The sequence below is a fragment of the Hesperophylax consimilis genome, chromosome 6 (assembly GCF_061612785.1).
Source record: "Hesperophylax consimilis isolate HC1 chromosome 6, BYU_Hcon_1.0, whole genome shotgun sequence".
Lineage (NCBI taxonomy): Eukaryota > Metazoa > Arthropoda > Insecta > Trichoptera > Limnephilidae > Hesperophylax > Hesperophylax consimilis.
Window position 1 is genome coordinate 28,283,623 of NC_142841.1, and position 27,949 is coordinate 28,311,571.

Consider the following 27,949-nt stretch of genomic DNA (forward strand, 5'->3'; position numbering starts at 1 on the left):
TTGAGTGGTTTATTTATGTATGTGTACCTCAAAATGTTGGTGTTGTGGTTTTTAGAATTAATGATTAAAACATTATATTGTTATCTCCATTGATGGACACATAACCATTTTCGTGTGATATAGTGAAAATGGGTGCCTTTTTACCTTCAGAAGTTGCGAGATTGGTTTTAGGTGAGACCGTTAACTTGGATTAGGCGTCATTAGTTTTTGTTTGGCGGGAAAGTCTTTCTTTGTTTTTATGCCCCTTTCTCAACGATTTTTTCAATTTTTATGATTTTCAGGTTATTTAGAGGAACAAGGATGTATGAGAGCTTATGATGAATTCCTAAATGGATGTCGCCACTTGGAAGAATGTAGAGGAAGAGGTTTCTTTACTAGGATAATGGGGTTGTCTTTGCTCGACATTCTGGATGAATATTGTGCCATTCACTCTCACAGTAAGTTCTCAGTATTTCTTACTACTTATTATTTCTTACGAACCTTATGAACCCAACCATCACCCCACACGCCATACTAAACAAACTGTTTTTCGTTGAAAACTATGAAAACATCCCACCCATGCTTATATGTGAATCTTTTTTTGCTAAATATTATTGGTTTCTTGCTGCTGCAATAATATACTCCCCTTACAATATACTTGGTATGGAATGGAATCTATCTCTTGAACTCAGCAGATCTATTTGAAAGACAATTCCAATGTTTTGATGTCTATAATTTTCTGCGTCCAATGTCATCAAAATGTTTCTTGATGTTTTCCAATGGTATTTGTAGGAATTAACTTGATCGCTTTATAATAAATACGATTCAGTTCAGTTAATTTTTGTCTGATTAGTGTTATTTTACTGCATGACCTATATTTATCATTATGTCACTTAACTGTTTTAAACCCACAATACACACACACACATTTTTTATAATGTTCTTTCGTTTATTACGATTTATATGCAATCATTTAATGATTCTTACTTATTATTTTATTCAACTTTGTCCATACAAAGTAAATTTTTCAGTTCTCAATTGCGATGAGGATTTTAAGAAGAAAGTATTAAGATGTCAAAGTCTTTTGGAGAAGGTCAAATTGTTTGTCGATGACAATGGAAATGATGGCAATTCCAAAATTAAGACTGAAAAACTGTCTCAAAGGTTTGTAGTTTTTACCTTAATTATTTTGTTAATGGTTATTTTTCAACCAGTATTATTAAATCTATAATTTTATTTTGGCATGGTTTTTATCATTTTGTTGTTAGTTTAACTATCCTGTAAAAAGATATTTATGCATTCTTTTGAAACTAAAAAAATGCACCCTAGTGTGGGCTACATTATTAACAAACCATATATCAATGAGTCACTATTGGTTTAATGTTACAATTTATAATATTATGAATATAGAAAATGTTTATAACCTCAATTATTTTGTCCATTTGATTTTGTTTACATATTGATCATTATTTCAATCAATTTAGTGTTAATTAAATGCATATTGTTGTATTGGTTATTACCAGAGATGTTCAAAATGGGTACCCAAAACCATTTGAAATGCCAAATGGAAATGGGTCAAAACTTTTCCATTTGAAAATGCAAAATGCAAAATGGTTTTTAGAAAAGCATTTCAAATGCAAAATACCTATTTAAAAAAGAATTGAAAATGCAAAATGGTTTCTGAGGTCAAACAATTAAAATAATTATAGAATTTTTAAACAATTTTGTCATTTAATGATGGACATCAATGTAGAACAAACATATTACATGATGGTAAATCCAAAAACACCACGACTACAGATTATGAGACAACAAAAAATTTGCGCCGGACTAATGCTGCCAACGTAAAAACATAGAAACTTAGCAGTTAATATTATAGCGTCATGGCCCCATGTTCAGTATTTGAATCAGTATTTTTTGTAATGGTATCACTCAATTTCCAGGGCTCCTACCAGGGAGCAACTTGACAAATGTAAATTATCTCTCATAGCGAGGTTGAGGACCGACTGATATTTGGGGCTTATGAAAAAAAGATGAGTGGAGATAGTACGAAGAATGTTGCAAAAAAGCATTTAAAATGGAAAATGTATTGAGAAAAGCATTTAAAATGCAAAATGGAAAATACCCATTTTGCATTTTGCATTTCCATTTGAAATGGATTTATTTGAAATAAAGCACATCTCTGGTTATTACATAATCTCATTTTTATTCATACACCATATTTGAAGTTTTGTTGTGACTAAGCTATTGAGTGATCTATCATTCATTTGTGTGTAATCTAGATAAGAAATGGTTTAATAATACGTCAATTGTTGTATTTAGTCATTTCAATCTTAATAAGTATTTTCAAAACTGAACTGTACTTTCAAATTTATTTTCCTTGTAGGTATTTGGACGATGCAATGTTTTCTATTAATGGTGATAATTATTTTAGATAAAATAGTACACTTATTTTTATAAACAATAATTATTAGCCTGAAACACTCATCCACATTGAAAAATCTCCTGATAAAAGATACATGACGCCAACGGGCCAACGTGTTGTTTCAGGTGAAAAAATGTAACAAGCAGTAATTGTTGAATGAAACGCTAGTATATAGGGTGTATCAGCACGTACCCGACAAACTTTAACCAGCTATTCCTTAGCACATTTGGAGTAAAAAATGTTATGGGCACTTTGTGTCCGGTAACATTTTTTTTAATAAAAAATTTACTATTCATATTTTCACCACATGTCACCAATGTTTTATCCTTTGTCAAAGTTTGAAAACCCATCTGGCAATATTTTGTTCGAGTTTCGTTGAATAATATCCGTACGTACCTACGTTGGCGCGCTTTTACAATCACAACGAAATGGCACGGCACCATTCGCGTCATTTTTAACTATTATTATTTAGTGTGTACGAAAGAGCGAGGACACTTTTTGACACACTTGCCAATAACCACTGAAACACGAGAAACGATGCAAATGACAGTGACCAGAGGCGGATTTGCAGTCTTGGCCGCCCTAGGCCATGTAGCCGCCCCTTTCTCAGTACCCATCATATTGACCAGGAGTATCCAAACTTTTCAGTAAGTTCCTAGGGTCAAAACCGTTTTAATTTTCCTGCCATTATCATTCATGGTTCATGGGGTGAGATTTGTCCAGGTCTTGGCGGCGGATACGTCTACCCACCTGCTGCGTGGCGGGCCGGATCGAGAGAGACTGGGTGAGGGAGGCCTTTTGACCGCTCTTGCATATCGCTATTTCGTACGTAGAATATTTAGGTACTTAGGAAGTAATTTCTTGTTATCATCTGTGACTTTTTTGTCATGATTGGCCGCCCCTAATATCTGGCCGCCCTAGGCTCGGGCCTACATAGGCCTAAGGGCAAATCCGCCTCTGACAGTGACGGAGTGTGGATTTTTTATTTATTTTTGTTTTTAATTGGAAAAAAAATGTTACCGGACAGCAAAGCGCCCATAACATTTTTTACTCCAAATGTGCTGAGGAATAGCTGGTTAAAGTTTGTTGGGTACTTGCCGATACACCCTGTATATAAATAAGAAATATGAGAGTTTTAATCAACATCTCCACATCAACAACTGAACACTGATTTACGGATTAGGAAGTACTGTAAATCGGGAGGTTATATTCCAACCTCTCTGATGACAATAAACCTTTCTACATTGGTGACCCCGACATGATTCTGACAATGAATTTTTTGCGAGAATAATGTTTTACAGAGAATTCGTACGGAGCCTACTGTGTAACGACGGGGGCAGTAGTCAACCGCAGGGTTAAGACGCTAGATGCAGAATTAATTATGCTAGTCACGGTTGTCTGCTACTGGTCTAGCAGTGATACCAGTGGGATAAAATATTGTCAAATTAAAGCAGTCCTTCTACAATGCTGACCATGTTTTGCTTTGACTCAAACGTCATCACAAATATTTGTAATAATGATGCCAGACATAATAATGTATAATAAAACATACAAGGCAAATGTATATAGTGTTATTGGTCTCCTGTGTGTAGTTGATGTACAACGATGTGTGTACAACCCTATTGCAAATAAAGAGTGCCAGGCTGATGTGAGCATGATTTTTTTTTAATTATTTTTTTGTTTAAAATAATTTTATATTTTTTATATGACATCTCACAAAAGCGCCCATGTCTGTACAGTGTAAGGGGAACTATGTTGCCACCTGGTTGGCCAGCTTTGTTGTGAGACTAGGGCTGTAGGAAGGGATTTATTAATGTGGGTTTTGAAGAGGCCCGGATTATATGAAGGAGGAAAAATAGAAAATTGTAGTTTGGTCTACATTCGAGCTGGTTTACACGAAAGTGAATCGAAGAAACAACCCGTTGAAGCCAACATCAACTGTGAATGGTTGTTTCACTCGTGTCAATGGGATGCTGCTAGCTCCGTTGAGCAGGCTCCGTTAAAATACCTGTAGAATGGACTTAGCATACCTACATTGCGTCTGTGCATTAGAGATGACAATCGGTCTGTTAATAACGGATTGTCAATCAGATGGACCGCTCTCCTTTGCACAGAATCCAGTATGTTTATCAAGTGTTGTGGGGCTCTAGCCTAGAGGTGGCTCCCAAATTCAATTGTTAGCAGCTGGTCACTGTTGAAGGATCTACTAGCTCTATACAAGACGCACAGTTTCTAGGAAGCTCTGTACTTGAGCCGGTCTAATACAGCCGGCTCTCGAGGTCGCACAGCCTACTCCAAACTCTGGATTCTGGGTCCTACCAGTCACAAACAGGCACAGAATCAGCGGCAGGGCATCCCTGCCACCATCCAAGTCACCAAACGTTGTGAACCACTTCAGGCGACCTGTGGCAGTGGTGTTGGTAACCCAGAGTATGGTTCCTGGGACGGCAGTACCCAAATTCCTCCATATTACCTCCCAAATTATTAATCAATTAATGAACAAGATTAAGATGGAAGCTTACATAGTTTGGACAAGTGAGCGTGCAAACGGAATAAAACACTCCAAAGTCACAACATCAAGAGTGAAAATAACCAAGTTCATGTTTGAAATGATGTATGGAAGTGAATAAAGCAAGGGGTGTCTGTCCCTTAATAGCTCGGAACTTGAAATAATATTGATCTTTTTTTATTTCCATAGTGCCAGGTAAATTGAGGAAGAATTAAAATTAATGATTTTTGATGTTGTACTTTACAGTCTCCACTCTGTTCGAGATACACCAGCCAGGGGGTACAAGTCAAGGCATGTCCGCAGCAACAGTTGTGACAGTGTCATCACTATCAAGACAGAGAAGTCTTTTAGCACTATTTACCGAGCCGCTTCAAATGAGCGAATTCACGTGGAACCACAGCGCCGTGGAAATCAGGGACGATGCCACATCCATCACATTACCAGGTCCAATGAGAGCCTGGCTGAAGCTACAAATTCGGCAGATTTGCCAGGGAATAAGAGTGAGTTAACAGTAATGATAATAATAATAATTTATATTGGTCCGATTCATTCTAAAACTTTCCACTTGACAGATCTCGATTAATGGGCTGAATTTATTAAGTTGGCTGTTACCTAGTTTCCTTGGTTGTACACGGTATAGATGGGGAAGCTTTTGTGAGGTGTTGCATAAAAATAAAACAGTGTGAACATTAACCTACATGCAACTAAATGCAGCGTTAGCCATAATTATTATAGTCTCTTCAAATAGTAATTCTTCATAGATCCCTTAATCACATACAAATTTTCGTGCACGGACAAAAATATTTTTTTTTTTTGGCAAAAATTTTGAATAACACGTTTTGAATCTTCTGGTGTGGATAAAACCTTAAATTTTAGTCAAAACTATGTAAATTTTTGCAGTTTCTAACATAAAATTTTGAAAGATATTCCCTATCACATAAAATGTATCAAAGAAAAATGTAAAAACTGCTCTGGAAAACCTAGAATTATCAGGCAATTTTGAGCCCCAGGATTATCAAGGATGTTCCTTGTGTCAACAATATACCCAGGGTATATCAGCATTCTTCCTCTAATTAAAATATAATAAATGTCAAATAAATATAAGATATTTTTGTTTGCAGGATTTTCAAGATGCAACTGCGACCCTGTCGGAATATCATCAGCTCCCAGAGGCGGGTGGAACCCTCCATCCACTTCCACTTCCTACCGAAACAGTTTGGCAAACTCTAAACCCTCATGTAGCAAAACCCACCACAACGTCACACAGACTTACAAGGAGAACCCCAACAAGACCCTGGAGAGTAGTAAATCTAGGAATAAGTACAAATCGATGGATCATGAAGAATTAGAGTTCAGGAAGGCACTAGGACTTGTAAAAATGCCCGATGGTTCTGATAAAAATCTCTACAAAACCCCTGCTAAAAAGATTGTCTCCAAGATAAAAGATTGCTCTACCATCAAAAAGGCAAACATGACAGATTGTTTTCCTAGCGATTCTTTTAATGTCACTGTAAGTATTCATTTATTTTTCAATTAATTATTTTATTTTCTTGTTAATATCTTGGCAATATTTTGAGGGAATAAGAAATTCCACTATCGATTCCTAATATGCATATATTTTGACTCTCAGAATTATTAAAAATGATTTAAAAGCTATACTGTTTAAACACTACATGGTTGGTGAAACGAAATCTGATGTCAAATGTACTCAGTTTTGAGTTATGTAGTAATGTAATTACTAAACATCTTTGTGCATCCTTTTCTCTTTTTTTTTTTTTTTTAATTGCCGGCAACCCGGGCGTTTAGTGAAATGATATTATCATATACAAACAAGTAAGTAACCCGCCTCACTAGAAGATTACTGTTCTGAGGCGGGTACATATATATGCTTACACATTCACATACATACGCATATATTTATGTATCCGTAAATATACCTTGCATGCATACTTTGCGAGTAAGAGGGAGAGGTAGCCATACAGTTTTGTGTTTTGCAGTTTTGTACGGTGATCTGAGGTTCTGAGATGATTTCTGGTTGTCTTTTTAGTTTTATTGAATGTTACTTAAATTAGGTGACTGTGATCTTAACATTTCTCTTCATTAGCACACAAAACTATTTTAAACAATGTGAATATTATATCATGTTCATATATGTCAGAAAAAGGATTGCTTATCGCATCAACATCGCACCTTCCATTTTTTACATAAAAATGTCTCAGAACTGCGATAAATATTGCTTTGTAACACTTCTATTTTTTCCACATCTGTATGATACAATAATAATTTGCATTATCTCCTGACATTTTAAAAGGTTTTGTGTTTTGGGAATTCAAAGCGGTAAAATATAAGCCAATAAGAGCTAATGCAACTAAAATTACAGGACACCAAGCTCGACCGCGACCTGAATTTCTTAGATCTGAAATGTTTTCGTAAAAATGAATAAGTAGGAACTCATTTCAAATTTATGTTAACACATTGTAATCGGATCACGTATTAATACGTTTTTAGCAAATTAATGCTAGAGAGCGGATCACGTATTTATACGTTTTTGATAGATTGTTAGTGGAGCGCGGGTCACGTTAAAATACGGGTTCCAATATACTTGAGTTTTCGCTATATAGCGTCTGTAGGGTTGTAGCCATGCGATAATAATTTTTATTTTACATTTAGAAATAATTTTTGTGTATAATTTGTAAAATAAAGGATGTTATGTAAAAAAAATATTATTTTTTTCAAAACTTTCCTACTTTATGTGAAATTCTGCACTAGTTAAACGATGAAGAATACATTTCTAAATATAATAAGATAAAATGAAATAAAATAAATAATTTGCAAAAAGAATTATTGAAATCAAACAAATATTTTTGAAGTTATATCAATTTTTCTAGAGGTCTACGTTAGCGCGAAATTACGCGAAAAATCACCCGTTACCAGCACTAGTACGCGGCCGAAAACTGCCCGATCAAAATGTGTTAATATTTATTTAACCCCGCTTTCGAGTACAATCAGTATATACCGTGTAGGGGACTTAACGGGATAAACAAATTCTAATTAATTATAATCTAAATAAATTTATTTATAAAAATACAAAAATCAGTATTTTAAATACATGTAGGATTACGAAAGATTTTTTTAAATATTTATATTTAGGGATCAGTAGGATTTATAGGTCCAATTAGAAGTTCTACCGGGCCGAGCCCTCTGATTTCAAAATATCTGGAGTCAGTGAATTATTTTCCCATTTGATCTATGGTGATTTGACGTGTTGTTCTTGTATTATTTTGTATTTATTATGCTTATATAATGCACTTGCATAATGTGGATTGACTAGATGATCATTTGTGGAAAAGTGTGTGAAAGGGTTTAGTTTTTCCTGTGGGGAAGATTTAACCCGGACATAAAGTCGGAAAGTAATAAAAAAAAATAATCTAAATAATTCCATGAAATCTTGGTATTGTTAAAAAAAATCTCCTTAATTTTATCATTGATAAAAATATGTATTGGAATTTCTTATTGAAGAATAAAAAAATTCTCCATTCCAAATGCCCTACTGACTAGCGAACGATATCATTCATATATGATTTAAGATTTTCACGGCCAAAAGTATTTTTGTTATTTGTTTTTGGGGTATTATGCCGTGTTGCGCTAACTCCTTCTTTAGCCAACGTTTCGGACAGCATTGCAGTGTCCATCATCAGGGCAGATGTCTTATTTGGATCATAATAAGACATCTGCCCTGATGATGGACACTGCAATGCTGTCCGAAACGTTGGCTAAAGAAGGAGTTAGCGCAACACGGCATAATACCCCAAAAACAAATAACAAAAAAGATATCATTCATAGTTCAGATGATGGCCATGCGCCCCCGGCCTCTTTCAGCTCAGATTACAGTCATTTTGGCAGGTTTTAAAAAATTCAAACTTTGAGAATTAATTTAACTATGAAAACGAACTTAAAAAAGTAAGATATTTAAGTTCGGTGTGAATATTATTAGTATTGAATATTGATTAAAAAATGGACTCAAATACCTTATTGTAGAGTTTCAGACGATATCTGTTTGTATAAGTACGGAATGATGATTGAGTATATTTTATTTTAATTTTGCTTGTCTCATTTCAGACCATAACCAATGCGCTTCTAGACTGCACAGAACTCCATGAGAAGTTAGCTGAAAACATAAACAAGTTATACAATTCTAACACAAGTAAAATGGTTGATGACTCCACCATTGTCAACACAACCCAATATGAGAGAGATCAATCTCTGGTGCGAGATGTGAATAAGGACCCCAATAACCATGTGATAACCATTGAAGACGATATTCCACAATTCGATACGGTTATAAAGTCCATTGTAGACAAAACTGAGGAGGACCCAATATTTGATCAACTTCTGAATGAGGTTTTAGGTTAGTACCATTTTTCAAAAACATATCTATGAACAGCTCTGCAGAGTTAATAATAATATTTGGCTGATTTGTGTAGCGCATTTTTTGTAAAAATTACCTCAAGGGCGCTGTACAAATAAATATATAATAAAATGAATAACAAATTATTATAAGCAATAATATCCATACAAATTGAAAATATCTCCTGAGTAAAAATAAATGCTGCCGACGGAAAATGAACCCGAAACCTTCTGATGTCCGGTCAGTGCTCGGGACCACATTTCCAGGAGGAGGTAGGAGAAAACGTTTCCAGGAGGTAGGAGAAAAAAATATAATGAGCAGTAATTGTTGATTGAAGTACTAATACATATTGAATTATTTGGCGTGTTGGAAATAAGCCGATGTAGTTCAGTGGTCCAGAGGACCTGGACCTGTATAATAGTCTCAATAATACATACTAGAGGACCTTGATCTAATGGTAAGTACATGAAATTGAATCAACATTAATATATCAGGGCTATCCAACTGATAATATATAATTTTGTATAAAAATATAGGATCAAAAATTTTTCTTCTATCACTTAGCAATTTCGATGAATGTAATAAAAAAATCATAATCTATTGTTTCTAAAGGAATTCCAAGCCTAAAATTAATACACCTCAAAAATTTGCGTTGGACTCTTTCAATGCTATTAATGTGGTTATTAAAGACAGGTGACCAAATTGTACAGTTGTATTCTAGAATACTTCTAACGAGAGATGTGAACAGAATTTTTAATGTGTTGATATTTTTAAAATCCTTGGAAATTCTTACATATAAAACCTAACATTTTCATAGCCCTGTTAGCTATAGAAGTTATATGAGATACAAAACATAGTTTCTGATCAAACATGCCTAGGTCAAGTATTTAGATTACAGAGATTAAGTCAACATTACACAATGAATAATTATACATTATTGGGTGTTTGATTTTGTGGAACCTCTTAACTTGGCATTTGTTAATATTTAGTTGCAGTTTATTACTAGAACACCATTTGAAAGTTGTTAAGGTTAAACGCAACGCTCATTGTATTCTACGTGTTCACAGATGGCGTTAATTAATTAATTTTGTTTAAATACGCTTTTGCAAGGTATTGCTTTACAATATTAAGACAAATCATTTGTTTGCGCCCGTATATACGCAATATGAATATGAATCAATAGTTTTGTTCGTTTAAAGAATTAATTCTTTCGAGAAAGGCACACAAATACAATATTTTACAGATGATTCAATCCAATATTGTATTTGTATGCCTTTCTCGATAGAATTGAGTTTTTATATGGACAAAACTATTTATTCATATTCATATTGCTTATATGAGGGCGCAAACAAATAATTTGTCTTAATACTGTAAAGCAATACCTTGCAAAAGCGTATTTAAACAAAATTAATTAATTAACGCCATCTGTGAACACGTAGAATACAACGAGCGTTGCGTTTAACCTTAAGGTTCTCTTGCAAGATTATGCAGTCGTAAGCATCATTAATGACCTAAAACAACTTCATATCGTCGGCAAAAAGTAAATCTTTGATATTGTAGAAAATGCTGGTAACGTCATTGATGAATAGGATAAATAATAAAGGTCCCAGGTGTGAACCTTGTGGGACTCCGCTGGTAGCAATAAATTCATAGGATAGACAGTCATTAATCTTAACAAAAAGTGATCTATCACATAAGTAACTGATCAACCATGCCAATAAATTGCCCCTTATCCCCAATTTTACAAATTTATTAATTAGTATTTTGTGGCAGACCTTATGGAATGCCTTGGAAAAATCAGTATACAGGGTGTATCGGCACGTACCCGACAAACTTTAACAAGCTATTCCTTAGCACATTTGGAGTAAAAAATGTTATGGGCGCTTTGCTGTCCGGTAACATTTTTTTTCCATTAAAAACAAAAAATAAATAAAAAATCCACACTCCCATTGCCATTCTCAGTGAGTTAACATTTTTGATTTATGTTTTCAGCCGCTTCCGTTGAGAGTTCTTCAGATTCAGATGTACTCAGTCGGCCCGGTACCAGCACTCCTGAAAAATCTTGCCATTCTCAGTGAGTTAACATTTTTGATTTATTTTATTATGGTGCATTCACACAAACTCCTACAAAATGCTTCCCAGCTTTGAATCCAGATTGAATCTTTTCTTTCCTTAACCTTTTGAACGCGTTAATTTGCTCCGTTTTATCTATACCCGTACGCGGTACATATTTTCAAATACCTATGCACGCAATTAAATGTCAAATTATAGCATTCTGGCATTATTTATTGGACTATATAGACAGAACAGATTATTCTCCACAATATGAAAACAAATCCTCGTGTGTCAACACTCTTAGATGTTTATAAAAACAAAAACATAAAATTTCATACAAAGACGTACCGTATCTTTTGAATGTGGTCCCGCCATTCACTCGCCGTGTGTGTAATTAGGCCACTGCGTTGATAGACATAAGTGGGACACCATGATCACTTATCATTTTTAGTTCTGAAAACTTTTTCTCAAACTCTTTTCTAAACTCAACACTTAAAAATAACACATAAATTTTATATCACTTAATAAATATTGTTTTTTAAGCACTTTAGAGGAATCTCTGTCTGTCACATTTTTTTGGAACTATGGTAAACTTTAAAACAGGGTTCGATACATAAAGACACACCACATTCTTTACATACGTATCTCGTTAACTGCATTTTTTTATTTTTCAATCGGCATACACGACATCGTCTACGCGGTTTTTTTATTTTGCCAGTTGATGGAATCAATTCGGCCATATACTTAGCGGCATATTTAGGCAAAACCCGAAACGGGTTGAGGTGGGCTGATGTATTAGGCTCTGGTATTTGAGAAATCTCTTGTTTATATTTCTCAACTAGTTGCATAATAACCGCCATTGTTGAATTTTCTTTAAGTTGTACAGAAACGCCGGATTGAAAATCATCAAATTCGTGTACTATTGGAATATGAGGTCCAGACACCCAGGAGTGTAGCACTTCTTCACTTACAGACTCATTCGCTTGAGTTTCTGTATCTGAAAGTTCCGAAGGTTCAAATTCATCTTCGGACATTTCATAATCAGAATCCAAAACGTTCAATATATTTTCAATTTCATCATCTTCCAAACTATGGGCCATTTTTTATCCGAAAAATCAAATGAATTAAAAAAACTAAAAACTTGTGAACGTTTCCTAATAAATTTTGAAATAGTATATAAAACACGAAAATAACACGCACTTTAGTAATATATAACTAATATATATATATAACAAAATATATTTAAATTAATAAAGTATATAGTAAAGTCAATAACTCAGTTTTGTAACACAGTAAAATGTTAAAAAATACGCGCAATCGGCACAATATGGTCACTCGTGGATACAGTAAAATTGAATTTGCTAGACGAAACACAAGAAATCAAAAAAAAAATTGATTTCTGAAGTGAACAAATTAATTTGAATTTTTCGTAATAATTCAATATTACAGCAGAACACAGAATGTTATCGGCGCAGATTCCACAAATCAACTCGGCGCGCGCAAGCGCAGATAACATACTAGTACTAACGCCATCCGGTGACAAAATTGTGAACTAAAGCACTCAAAGGCGCGAAGAGGCGCACTTGATTATGGATCTTTTTTTATGAAATACAATTTTATTTTTGAGAAATACTTGTAGATGTCAGCATCGTGATAGTTCTACGAATGTCCAAGCGAGCAAGAAATACATTTATGACGAAAGAGCGCTGGAATATCGGCCGTCAAAGTTTCCGTATCAACTGTTGATACGGCCGCGTGTGAGTATAGACTTTTTGCCGTAACAACAGTTGATACGGCCGCGTGCAAAAGATTAAAGTGACCCCTTCACAGAGCATTCCCAAAGATGGGGGTGGTCAAGACGTCCCGAGGTTAGTAATATTTTGAACTTTTTTCAGATTAAATGAGTCATCTGCACAGTCTTGGACTTCTGACAAAAACAAAACAACTTTAGAGGATAAGCTCGCTAAGCAGAGGATCAACGCACTGAAGGCACAACCAAAGTCCATCAACATGTTGAATGTCTCTCCGCATAAATCCTTCAGCAGGAATCGGAGGTACCCGAGAGGGGGGAAAAGGATGGATGTCTTGAGGGAGAATTACAGAAGCAACATGGAATATGAAAACAAAGAAGAAAATTCCAGCATCACCTCGTCTAAGAGTAATTCTCCAACCATAGAAGTCCACAGGGATCCTATACTAAAATCAAACCAAAATGTTATTATTTTATCCAATGAAGTTATACAAACACACTTGATGCCTAACAATGGACCTCCGGTCACTCAGAAGTCTGAGGAGTGCAGTCTACCACAAACGAATCAAACAGGCAAATCTGTAGAAGTTCTTCAGTCACACCCGGATAAAGCGCAGAACAATGGCAGTATCCCACCCGGCCAAGAGTTCCATCCCGGTACAAGTCAATCAACTAGCCAACACTCAACTGCCTCGGTAGGATCTTCAGGGTCACAACAACCCGCCTCTCCAGGTTTGGCTAATCAGCCACCTGTCAGACCTCAAAGAGATGTCCAGTCTCATAGCAAAACTAACGTAATTCCTTTTGACCAAGGGCAAATAGGAAAAAATAACTTGCTTTCCACACATGGTAAAGTTCCGTTTGTTCCGGGAATGGTGCGTTATTTGAGTTACCTTCCCATTGCTCCGAAACCACATCCACCTTCAACTGAAATGCTTCCTCCTGTTTCCAGTACTAAAACCTATTCTGAAGTCACATTCAGCTCATCGACAAGTCATCAACAAGTGTCCAATACGGATATGGGCCGTAGTGGTGGCTCCTCACTTCGCAACTTTAGGAGAAACATAGTGACTGGTAAACCCCCCGACATTGTCATTAGTAACAGCAAAGTTTCTGGCACATCTTCCTGTGCACAGAATAATACCTTGATAACCAACTGTTATTCTGAAGAGGAAATTATGAAAATGCCAACTATCATCGTACTGCCTGATGGTCACCCTGAAAATAAATCGGGTAATTTTTATGCACAGCTATTTAATGTTATCTTGATGTGTAATTTTGTAATTAAAGGTTTTCAAGTTTTTAACATACATGTTTTCTTTCAGATTGTGAAAATATAAGACCAGACACTATCTCTGCGGATCTGAAGATGCCACCTGGAAACACGGCTCAATTGCTGCCTAAAACCCTTCCTGCCACAATTCCTCGCGCTGATGCTAATAAGTCTGAGAAGAAACAGAAGAGCACACCTGGAGTTAAGGATACAGCAGATTACATACAGCCATTTAACATTATATGGGCCACAAATGCATCTTCAATTAGCACACCCACTCCTGCTGAGGTGTCATCATTGGGCATCAGTAAATCAGAAAAGATTAATGTTGGTGTCGGTTCTCACCTTTTAAGTCAACCCAAAACTTGTCCAATGAATAGTTCAATGCCTGTTGCTACCGCTTCCGCTTCCAACTTACCTGCAAATTACTTGCAAGGAATGTTCAAGCCTAGAGATATTTCCAGTATTCAAAGTAACGCATCTTCAGAAGATGACCGTTTCATCATAGATGAAGGACACAAAAGTATTGAAGTTCAAACAGCTCCCGTTTTTAAAAAGGAATTTTTAACTGAAAACAGTAAACAACAACAAGAATCAAACACACTAACGACCAACTCTGTGGGAAGTCAAGAAACCAAAGTATTGGATCAATTGGAATCCAAAAGACCCAGTACTCCGGATTTGATAATAGGCAAACGAACTAGTGCTTCTACCCCGAGACGGAGCTTCACACATGTTAGAGTTTTGGATTTCAACACGCCTCCTCGAAATTCTGAAGATGGATCTAGACAAACTCAGAGTTCTCCGAAGCAATCTCTACGAACCCATGGTACTACAAAAAAAGTTCATAATCTCAGACCAAAGGCTCACAATGTTAAATCTCAACTATTCCCAACTATCGCTGAGCTCCCGGCCCAAGGTAAAGTGGAGAAACCACAACGCTCACGCACTAAAAGTAAGGAAAATGTAGTCTTACCAGAACCGGTGCAGTCTACTCAATGCAAAGTGATGAAGCCCAGGAGATCACGCACCAAAAGTAAGGAGAATGCAGTCTTACCATTACCGGAGAAGTCTACTCAATGCAAAGTGATGAAGCCCAGGAGATCAAGCACCAAGAATAAGGAAATTCCAGCCACAGAAGAATCGGTCAGTAAAGTATGGGATGATGTTCAAGGAATGGGGCAGATTCTCAAAGATGATTCTTCTGGTTTTAAGAAATCAAAAAAAAAAAAACCGAAATTGAAAAAAAAGGATATTGTTTCCGAAAGCAGTGGAAGTGATTTTGAAGAAGATGAAGACGGCAAATTAGTTGAAGCAGATTCTAAGGTTGTGGAAGATCCGGAGACAGAGAAAAAAAGGATAGCTGAAGAAGCTGCTGTAGAATGGGCCCGCATCCGTAATATTGATAAGAAATGTTGGGATCAAGAAATGAGATCTTTAGTATCAATTTCATTCAATCATCCAAAGGAAGAAAAACCAAAGACTGTGAAGAAAGTAAGAAGAAAAATCACCAAAACTACCATTCCTACTTCTAAAGTAGTTAATGAACTTTTGAATGATGAACTTTCCAAGAGCACTGAAGACGAGGGGAAGTTACTGGAACATGCTCTTAATAAAACTCAGGACTCGGAATATGCTGAAACACCCTTAAAGGATACTTCAGCCACTGTTGTTATTCCCAATGTCCTACCCCCAACTGAATTGAAATGTGAAACCTATGCTGTTGATGTTGGCAATGAAGAAGAAAATACTGGTGTAAGTGACAGTAAAAATCCCAACACCATCATATTTGAAGGCGGTAGCTTGCCGGTGATGGAAGACGGTAACAACCTCCCGGAAAGTGATAACATGAGCAATACAGATTATCTTCTACATATCAAACTGTTAAGGGAATCGATGGCTAAAAATGGAACTAAAGTTGAAACCGACCGAAATGGTAAAAAATCTATACCTGATACTATAACCAGACCAATATCGCCTAAGAAAAGTAAATCTACTATTAAAGTAAAAGTGAACTGTAAAAATAGTTCAGATGACCGATCTAAAAAGGAACCAAATATCGAAGCCATCAATAAAAAGGGTAAAACCAAACAGAAAGGAAAAGAGTCTTCCAAGGATATCCAACCGGAGTACCTTGTTATTAAAGCCGAAGGAGAACATCCTGCCATGGAAGCTCCTACTACTGTCGAGGTAAATCAGACGATAGACCAAAAACCCAAACTAGCAAAGAACTTGGAACCACCCATTCCACAAGTTAAAATTACACCAGATATGCCTAGAGAGTTGGACCCTTATTCTATCAATGCCAAATATAATCTAGCTTCTTTATTAGAGACCCCTTTAAAATGTGGAATTCTGGACTTGCACTTGGAAACACCGAAATTCAAAATCAGTCCAGGTTTCTTTAATGAAATTGGGCTATCATCTGCTTTGAAATTATTGGATATGCCTACACCTAATTTTCCTACTCCTTTGCTAGCCGGTTTGACACCCCGAACTACTGCTAAGGATTGTACTCCCGGTTCTTATTCTTCCCGTCCAACGGATTATTCTGGTAGCAGTTCATATTATAAACCGGATGAAATAGAATTTGATCCGGAACATGCGGCACTTGTTATCAAGACAGCTGCTATGGCAAAAACTACATCAAATCAACTAGAATCTGGAGAAGCAGAGAAAATTGAAAAAAAAGAAAATTCTCCTACTATTCCTCAAAGAGTGCTTAGGCCGAGACACACACCCAAAGTGTATTATCCACCGCAGATCATTTCAGCCACACCCAGAAACAAAAGTTTATCTAGAAATACCTCCTCTGATAAACCTGGAACTGGTGAAGTGATATGTAAGAAAAAGACACCTGCTAAAGTCGATCTTTCTCTGGAAATGTATGTCTCGTCAGAAAGTAGTTCCTCCTGCTCAACGTGTTCTTCTTCAGATGATGAACCAATTATTAAGATTCCACCAACAGAAATCAAAACGGGGAAATATTCAACCTCCACACCTATTTCAAGAACTGATAAAATCAAACAGAATAGTAGACAGCAATTGAACAACAGTCCTTCCAAAGTATTGAAGACGCTACAACAAATGGAAGAGAAGCGTAAGAGAGTTATAGGAAAGCTAAATTCTTTTAAAGGGGAATCATCTAAAAAAGAAATCAAAACCCATTTGCCCAAAAAACCTGTGCAAAATTCACAACTCTCTTTGAAGAAGACTACAAAACCAAATATTATTCAGACAAATGTAGTTAAAATTCCTTCCACAGTTGTTGAACAAAAAGGAACTACAACTCAGCCTACGCCTTCTGCACACAAGTCATGCGAAGAATTAATCGATCTTGTTAATTGTCCCTCCAATGTGCTAGCCAATAAATCCAGAAGGAAGTCTACTGCTCCAACTACAACTCAGTCTACGCCTTCTGCAGATAAGTCATGTGAAGAATTAATAAATCTTGCTAATTGTCCCTCCGCCGTCCTAGCCAGTAAATCCAGAAGGAAGTCTACAACTACAACCCAACCTACGCTTTCTGCAGATAAGTCATGTGAAGAATTAATAAATCTTGTTAATTGTCCCTCTGCCGTCCTAGCCAATAAATCCAGAAGGAAGTCTACAACTACAACTCAGCCTACGCCTTCTGCAGATAAGTCACGTGAAGAATTAATCAATCTTGTTAATTGCCCCTCTAATGTGCTAGCCAATAAATCCAGAAGAAAGTCTACCACTCCACGTAAATTATCTACAGATAAAGAAAGTTCTTCAAATTCGAACTTTATGACAGCTGAAGTTCAAGTTATAAAAGGAATTGTCTCAGCTCAGGCCATAAATACAACTGTCAAAGGATCCAAAAACACAGATGATTCCAAAGAGAAAATTCTAAATACACAAGATCATAAGCAAGATGTCATACAAGAAAAAGAAGCTTTGTTAGAGGATAAAAGTTCTTGTGATTTGAAATTGCACGCACCTAGTGTGGCTGGTGATCATGCTGCTGGTGATCATGCTGCTGGTGATAAGATAATTCTTGTAGAGAATCCCACAGCTTTAACCGTTCCAAGTATTTTATTACATTCACCCAAAACTTCTGAAGGGGTTACTACTGAGGAAGATTTAGATTTGATGACATTACACCTAAGCTCAGATGATGCTGATCTAGAATCTATTGATGCCAAGTCCCAAAGTAACCTGGGTGATATTACTCAAATAAAAAATTTTATAGCGAATTCTAGCAGTGACAGTTGTAAAACTCCCTTTCAAAAAAATTTGGAGAAGGAAGGATTTGATGAGATTAGTGCTAAAAAGATTGAGAAAGATCTCACTGATTCTGTTGAGTTTGATGAAGTATTTACAGGAAATTGTTCCAATAAATTAGTCATATCAACCAACCAATCTTATAACAATGACGGCAACATTTCCAAAACCAATGGCAAAGCATCCACTCAAGATGAGAAAAGTGTCCACGACTCAAATAGTTCATCAAAACTGGATGAAAAATCAACTTTGAGAATTTCTAAACCTAAAAACCTAGAGGAAAAAGTAAAGGGAAAAGATCTTAAACATAAAGAAATACATAAAGCAATTGCACAAGATGGAAAATGTTCTGAAATATATACCTGCGAGACGAGTAGGGATCTCATTGATAATGAGGCAGAGAAACAGGAGAATAATGTTTTATATGCCTTAGAGATCTGTAAAAAATATAACAGTCAATGCACTGTTACAAGTGAGGTCATAGAATCAACAGAATGTGCTGCATCAGAAATCAAACATCACAATTATACTAATAAACCATGTTTCAGTAACGCTAGTAATAAAGATAGGTCTGAAATTTCAACAAAATCCTGTTCCACTAAAAGTCATCACAAACCTAAGGAACAAAGTAGTTCCCTAAATAAAAGTTTACAAAAAATCAGGAATTCCGGTATAGAAAAAAATAAATACAAAAGTACAAATAAAACATCTAAATCTAAAAGCCGAGATAATGCAGAGAATTTAATAATGTCTAGTAAAACGTGTAGTAAGAATACCTCAACAAACAGTGAATCTTCGGCACAATTGTTGCCAGAAGCAACCAATCAAATTAATTATGATGAGAATGAATTACTTTCAGAGTCTGCAAAATCTACACCTACTGCAATGAAACCAACTATACCACTTGAAAATCCTGCCACAATCCTGCCAAATCTTCCGGAAAACCCCGATGTAGATGCTCCACACACCGTTACTTGGGAAAGATATAATTGTAATTCAACCTCTAAAAACTTTCTACAGATTGTTTGTCAAGAATCGACTTTAAAAAAGAAAAATAAAAAGTTGCCGACTATTGATTCCAGGTGTATTGATACCTATACAGTAAGTGCGGAAATTTACAATTCCGCAATTGACACAGAACAAGTGCGAGTGTTCAAGATTGGAGAGTTTAAGCAGGTGTTATCTATGCAACCAGACCTCGCAGCAAAAAGACGTGTGATACGGCGAGAATCCGTAGCTTTGAGAAAACAAAAATTCAATTCAAAGGGTAGTGCCATGAGGCAACCATCGAAAATTGAAAAAATGTCTAAATCTACACATGATTCACAGACCAATAGTAATCCAAACATTTCTGAAAAATATGAAAATATACTCAAAGAGAGCGAACATGATGTTTCATTTGAAACTGAAACAGCAAACGCCATTAATTCTATTTTGTTTGAACCTGACATTAATGTTTTTGTTTATACTCCAGTCAAATTCCCCCATTGTATAGATAATGTTGAAGCTACTTGTGAAACTTTAACAAAGGCTATTATCGAGGATGACTTTGTTGAGCAATCCTATGAGGATAAAACATCAGAACAAGAGATGGAAAGTCCGCAAAAGAGTGATGAGGAGGACTTGCAAAACACTGTTAGATCGGAACGTAGTTCTACAAACACCATATTTGAAGAGACAAGTAAAAAGAGAAAAGAGGAGTCTGAGAAATTTAATGAGGCTATATGTATGAGGACACAGGAATATACTGAGACATGCCAAATGAGAAAATCCGAAGATTCTGTGGAAACAAAACACATGTTTGAGAATTTAAATCAGCACAGTGAAACAAGAAAAAAAGAATGTAATGACTTATATAGTGAACCAAGTCAAAAGATTGACACATATTTTGATCAGTCAAAAGAAACGACAAATAAAAAAGAATTTTCTGTTAAATCTGGCGAGCCAAGTGAATATAGGAACACTCATTTTGAAGAGAAAGCTGATGAGTTAAGGGAAACAGATTGCGAATTTACTGAGAAATCTGGTGAGTCGAGCGAAAAAAGGTATCCAATTATAATTATTGTCGGAGAGAAAGATGATGGTTTAAATAAGGAATTTGCTGAAAAATCTGGTGAACCCAGTGAAAACACAAACGAAAATGTAAAAGGGAATGAGTGGAAGGAAAAAATAAATGAAAAAAGAAAAAGACAAGGTTCTGCCAGTGAAACAGATGAAGAAAATGCCAAAAAAATCAAAATAGATGCCAAACAACTCTTCAAACAATTAGATATAGAATCAATACTAGAGAAATTGCATGGCCATTCCTAGCGATATAAAATAATAAATATCAGTGAGAACTCCCTTATTACACAGAAGTATATTATTTTTAGGATGTATTTTGACATTTTTAACTGTCTATGTTTATTTATTTATGACATTCTGTCGAGTGCCGCATTAGATCATAATCCATCTTATGATACTATTGAGTTTTGTTATTTTTATTTCTTTAAAAAACTTTATATTAATAATGAATATCATTGTGAATAGACCAAAAACAAAAATATGTCGAAATTAATACTTCGGATATTTTTTTTATGGTACATAATTTAGCGAGCGGTGGTAATTTTGTAAGAGTTTATTGTAAATATAATTTTTGTAACTGTTTAAATTATTGTACATATTGTTGTTAAGACTATGCTATTGAACTAGTGATGTTGATTTATTTTGTCTTTAGGTTACACAGGTTTTTGATAAACTCTAATAAACAATAATATAGTGTTATGAGAATTATTTGATTACATATCTACTCATTTTAAATACCCTTTATCACTACACTTTCCCCCCCAGGGCCTAGTGTCATCTTTGGGGATGCTGTGTGGAGTTTTTTTTTTTGAGGAGAGAAAGGAGTGAACACAGGTTGGCAAATCTTTCCACAGCTGAGCTGTTGAACTAAAGAATGAGTCGTAGAGATGACCCATTCTCAAGTGGTAAATGTCAACTGTGTACAAATGTTGGTCTCGCGTTTGACGTGTCTCCTGACTACACACCGGTGCCGAAGAGATCAATGACGCTAGTCCCTCAGAGCATCTTAAGATAGGGGAATCTATCAAACAGACCGCCTGTTTCTGCAGAGTCGAGGGTTTTCAAGTATTTTGGGGCTCCAGACCAACAAATTATTGATGCCAAATTCAACAGAGGGGAGCGCTTGTGATTTGTACAGGGTCAGCAGTTGTGAACTATTAAAGTATCTGTGGACCCTGAACAGTACGCCCAGCTTCTGATAGTCTAACTTGACTCGGGCTTCGATGGAGCCGAATTTGAGGTGGTCAGTGCAGAAGTGGCATGACAAAAATGTCGAGCCGAGATAAATGCGTTTAAAGTTTTAAAATGGTCGTTCAAGAAAACGTTGCAACAGAAAATGTGGAATTTTGGTTGATCTATCCACTTCCATTTGATGAAACAAATCATTTAAAGTCCTTTCCGATTATTAACTTAATTTTGGAATTTTTGTGGGTTATGTCACTTCTGTGCTGACTACCTCATACCATTGGCACAAGGATCTCGATGGAAAATTAGTTTAATTAGTCCCTACATAGAAGGCGGTCTGTGGCAGGACAACGTCTTATAAAATGCATTCCAAATGGTTGAGTTAAATTCTAACTGGTTTCTAATCTTCTCTAAATAATATAAAATAAAGTTGCTATCTGCTGACTAAACGTTATGAGGTACAAAAAAATAATTTACTACAAAATTGTATGTCTTAAAAAGGCCACAGTAGTGAATGGTGGAAGAAGTTAGAGGCGCCCGAGAAAGACATTAGCAATAGCAAAGCATGTCTTATAAATGAAAATTATACGTATAGCAATAACGAATCATTTCTTATAAATTAATGTTATACCTCACATGATTCCCGTCCGTCCGGAGCCAGTGAAACTATACCATACCTATTTTAGAGAAATGTGAGGCTGAAAGAATTAAGTAGCGGAAGGGGTCGTGGAAGAAAAAAGGTTTGAACGCAGCTATTCAGGGTTCTTCAGATCTGCTCAAATAATAAAATAGATAAGATAATAACTCATGCCTGGCAGAAGCTTTATCTATCTATCTCCAATACCTTTATCTGCTGTGTAATCACACCTGCCGATTTTACACGAAAGAAAGTTTTTCACGCAAGAGTTTGAACGCTAGTTACAAGTGATTCTTGTATCCATTTTTTGATTCGATTTTTGAGCTTCTGTGCATGATCCATTACAATCCATCATTTTGAAAATGTCAAGTGATAGTGATTAAAGTATAATATACGCCCTTAATCTTTAACCCTTCGGGTTTAAAAATATTTTTACCTAAAAGTCCCAACGATACGGTGAAATTTTTGGAATTTCGGAAGGCTCCCGAGGTATATAAAATGTGCTACATATTACTTATTTTTGAAGTTGTGTAAAAAGAAATACAATTTTAGAAACTAGTTAAATATTTGAAATGATTGTATTTGAAAAAACATTGATATTTATAAAATATATTTTTTTAATATCAAACATGAGAATGTTAACAAAAAAACTTACCGGTACATTTTGACCCGAAACGACCATAATTTTGAAAGAATAGTGAGGAAACTGACACTTCACCTTTTATGCCGTTTGTACAATAAAATAATTTAAATTTTTTTTAACATTCAACTGTCAATGAAAAAATCAATGGTGTTTGTGGCTAGTAAAATGTCCTTTCGAGGCTTAACGGGTTAATTTTATACCCTCCGGTGAACTCTTTTTTTTGTATTGGCGAATTTTTTGAAGTGAAACTTCTTTACGCGCGTCATGTAATTTCGAGGACAGGAGTAAAACCGACTCATGACCGTCACGAAAAACCGTGATCATTTCGCTATAGGAGCCTAGCTAATATTATATACTTAGTTTAGGTCACTCTCCAAACTCAGCTTCGCGGTCTAGAGGCAGAGCGCCCGACTGTCGTCGTGAAGAACCGAGGTTCGATCCCCGCTTTAACTATTTTTTTTTTCTTTTTGTGATTTTTTTAATACGAGGAAAAGTGATAAAATGCTCTCGTGCTGCGACTTTTAGATATTTTGACTATATGATATTTTGGTCGAATACGTAATAACCACGGTCTAGAGGCAGAGCGTTCGACACTCGTTATGCAGGACCCGGGTTCGAATCCCATATTTTTATAACTTTTAATTTTTTTTTATCAACGATTTGTAATAATGTACCTAGTAAAAAAATACATAAATTTGTTAATTTACCTTTACTTTACTTTACGGTACCTATATGATATTTTGGTCGAAATATAGCTTACAAATCGAGCCGGTAGAGTCGCTCGGTATTTTGATTAATTATTTTTATTTATCAACGATTTGTTATAATGTAGTAAAAAATTACATAAATTTGTTAATTTACCTTTACTTTAATTTACGGTACCTATATGATATTTTGGTCGAAATATAGCTTACAAATCGAGCCGGTAGAGTCGCTCGGTATTTTGATAAATTATTTTTATTTTGAATCATTAAAATTACTAATCAAGGCCGATAACGCCGCGTCGCGCGAGATACCTCTCCTCGCGGTCTAGAGGCAGAGCGTTCGACACTCGTCATGCAGGACCCGGGTTCGAATCCCATATTTTTATAACTTTTATTTTTTTTATCAACGATTTGTAATAATGTAGTAAAAAATTACATAAATTTGTTAATTTTAACCGAGAGTCTCCCGAAATGTCTAAATCCATTTAGTGAGACTCTAGACCGGCAGGTGTTCACTCGAGTAATTGGCTAGAAGTAACGGTCGGTACCTATATGATATTTTGGTCGAAATATAGCTTACAAATCGAGCCGGTAGAATCGCTCGGTATTTTGATTAATTATTTTTATTTTACATGCTACTTATAAATATGTCAATAGACAGAAAAAAAGAGAGAATGAAATGAAAACAGAGAGAGAAGAATACTAAAAGTTTCACTTCCGTCGTGCGTAGGCTTGCCACACACTGTATTTTTTTTTGATACATGAATGTATATATAACTCTTCAAATATATTCTCCATAAAAATACAATTTTACTAACTGAGTAAATTGTAAAAATAGCCATAAAAAGCCCATCTATCATTGCTTAAATTTATGAATCCTCGAAATATTCTAACTTTCAGTGAGTGATGAATGTTCAGGTGATGATTATGATATTTTGAAAAATAATATTAAATTTAAGTGGTAGAACAAACCTCGTTCAATTACAGCTATTGAATCATTCCTGTTCGACTTTTACATACTTACAGCCTTACTAAAAAACCTTATGTAAATATAATCCGGCGCGTAAAGTCAGAACAGTGAAAACTTGACTAATTACCATGGCGTTTGTTTGGTTAAAATGTCTTAAACTAGGCTCAAGGTCGGCTTTACCACGCCAACGTTGAACGGGTGTGTAAGAATTTAAGAATCTATTTATAGTAAGACGGTTACTATTTAAATAAACCCATTATTTTTAGTAAAATTAATTCATCTCATTTAAAAAAAATTGTAAAGTTTACGAAGTAATGCAAAAATCGTGGGTTTTTTGTTTGAAAATTTGATCGCTTAGAAATATTTAGATGATTTAATTAAATACTGTGATTAGAACACATCTTGGTATTATACACATTGTTGGAGTCTTTATAAGGCTAGGAAAAAATAAAGTATCAGGCCTATAAAAACTGCTTTAAAGCTAAAAAATCTCCTACTTACGGACCTTTTTAATGTGAATTTATAATGAGACAAACTAAGTGTCTTCCAAAAATTAAAACCTTTAAACATTCGTGCCTGAACTATGCAAAATAAAATAAAGCACTTTTTAATCATGTTTTTTTCTTCCATAAATCAAAATAGGCGGCTGGTATCAAGTAGGAATTTAAACCTTATCTCAATCTATGTAAGGAGTGTTATTGTTTGACACGGTGCACCGCCTTAATAATTATTTTTCCTAAACCAATTTACTTTATATTCAACTAGCTGAAGTCCCGGCGTTGCCCGGGTTTTACGCACAGTTTTTGAAATCAGATGTAACCTTTCTCTAATTATTATTCTAATGAATAAAGCTGTAGATTTGGATACAAATCAAATCCACGAAGCCCGCCCGCTGTCCGCCGCCCGCCCGGCACACACACGCAGACACTCTCCTTTGTGTAAATAGACTAGCTGAAGTCCCCAGCGTTGCCAGGACGCAGAGTTTTTAAAAAATCAGATGTAGACAGTGACCTTCCTCTTGTTTTGAAAGTCGAGTATGCAAAATTTCATCAGTCGGAATAAAACTATAGATTTGTATATACATTGAGTCCGCCACGCGGCCGCCCGCCACAGGTAAAATACACTGTTCTTTATATAAATAGAAAGAGACTAGCTGTCCCCCCAAAATTTTCCCAGAGTTTTCGCAGATCCCAGGGAATAAAACTCGATTTGCATGGAAGAAAAGCCGGGCCACATACACTATTCACATATATAGAAAAATTCTTTACTCTTTACATTTGTTAAAAGTCGTAAAAAAAACATATCCTAAAAAACGGTATTTTGTACTTTTCATGCCTACATCCTTTCGGAGGAAATTCTCTAAATAATAGTGAAAACCCTATCAAAATCCGTTGCGTAGTTTAGATGAACTGTTCACAGAAACAGACGGACACTAATAGCGACATTGTTTCATACTATTTAGAGATCTGAAGAACCTAAACACAACACCAAGGATTTATGATTGAAAATTTCGCATTACTTTTCGGCGAAATTCACGTAATTTTTGAAATTCTTGTTATTATTTATTTGTGCAACAAGAGTTATGTTGTGTCATAAAATAAATTAAAGGTGCCCCGGGGTAAAGTGCACTATCCTCGAAGGTGATTCTAAACAATATAATTAAAAAATATACATATTCATATCTTTTCAAAGTTTTATGGTAGTTTTCAAGTAAAAAGTTGAATCTTCTGTGGAAAAAAAATTGTGTGCGAAAAAAACAATGGACTTTTCAAAAAAATTATTTACCGTTATAGTTGACAAGAGCAGGTAGGTTTTTACTTTTACGTTTACAAAAACTAAAATGATAGTGAACGGCGGTTTGGATGTGAAATTTAATTTAATGGCTTCCCATTCCGTCTCATCAAATAGCAAAAAAATCAAAAGCCGTCATAATTGCATTAACAATACAAACATAAAATTGTTCATTATATACCACTTTGCATACAAATTACTTCAAAAGTTTGTCATATAAGATGACTGCTAGGCAATTTCCCCTCACCTTTAGCTTCAATGCTGCTCAAACAAAATTGCACCGATGCTCTGTCCAGGGCTTTTTAGGTTCATGCTTCAAGCTTGTCAAAATCATAGACAAAGAAATATTTTGTGAGTATAATAAGTTTTTTTTTTTAAATATCACGTGGAAATATTATAATTCGCGTTATATACTCGAATATTGCAAATGAGAAATAACGAACGAACGAAAATGAGCAATTCGCGTACAAATCACATTATCGCAAATGTGGATTTTTCAGGTATCTAGTCATTGCTAAAAGCTTGATCGCCCGTCCTCTCCCCCTTTGCTTTGTCCCGATTCGATTGATGTGGCACTGAGTGACACCTCATTGAGCGCTCACACCTTATTAAACTCGGATTTCACAACCACGAGGGCTTCGTGTATCCAGATGTATTATGATGTAGTGCAGCTTGAGGCCTTTGGGAATGCTTTGTAACGAAGTATTAGGCCTTTGGTGGCGGTTTTAAAATTTATACAGGCATTGAATCGTCGCGGTTGGTCGACAGGGTGATTTTCCGAATTTGGTGTTGGATAGATTTTGAAAAGCCGTCGCGTGACGGATATACGGGTATAAATAGCATATCGTAAGTTTTTCGAACAAGTTTGGAGTTTCACCAGAGAATATTTATTTCAATGAATTGGAAAATAGTTTTGGAAGGAAAATGTATGGAACACTATATTTGTATTAAACCACGATGAAACAAATTTTCTATACGACCCGAGAAAAAGCAAACTTATTCAAAACAACTATTTTTTAAGCTTTAATTTTTTAATATCTGTCCCTAGTCCCTGGCATTGATCGGGCTTTACGCAGAGGTTTTCGGAATGTCACGTAGACAGTGATCTCCCTCATGTTTTGTGTGCAAAATTTCATCAATCTCTGATCGCAACAGATACTACTATTTTTATAAATAGATTTTTAATTTTGGTCCTATCCTTTCTTTGTACAAAATATAAATTTTTATTTTTGTTATTCTCCCAATAGCCGTTCGGATTCACCTAGCTTCAAGTGGGGAATAGGGACAATTCGAAAATTTAAAAGTACA

At 35.4% G+C, this 27,949-nt stretch overlaps 1 protein-coding gene across 1 annotated transcript; it reads left to right on the forward strand.

Moving 5' to 3' along the window:
* Window positions 1-27,906, forward strand: LOC149423181 (uncharacterized). Its single transcript, XM_089633061.1, has 11 exons — window positions 1-171; window positions 282-437; window positions 999-1,143; window positions 5,160-5,413; window positions 6,035-6,423; window positions 9,033-9,321; window positions 11,314-11,395; window positions 13,272-14,359; window positions 14,452-18,576; window positions 20,122-20,282; window positions 27,889-27,906. Exons 1-11 carry the CDS (start codon window positions 129-131, stop codon window positions 27,904-27,906), a joined length of 6,750 nt encoding a protein of 2,249 aa, XP_089489187.1. The 5' UTR covers window positions 1-128.
* Window positions 27,907-27,949: the final 43 nt, after the last annotated feature.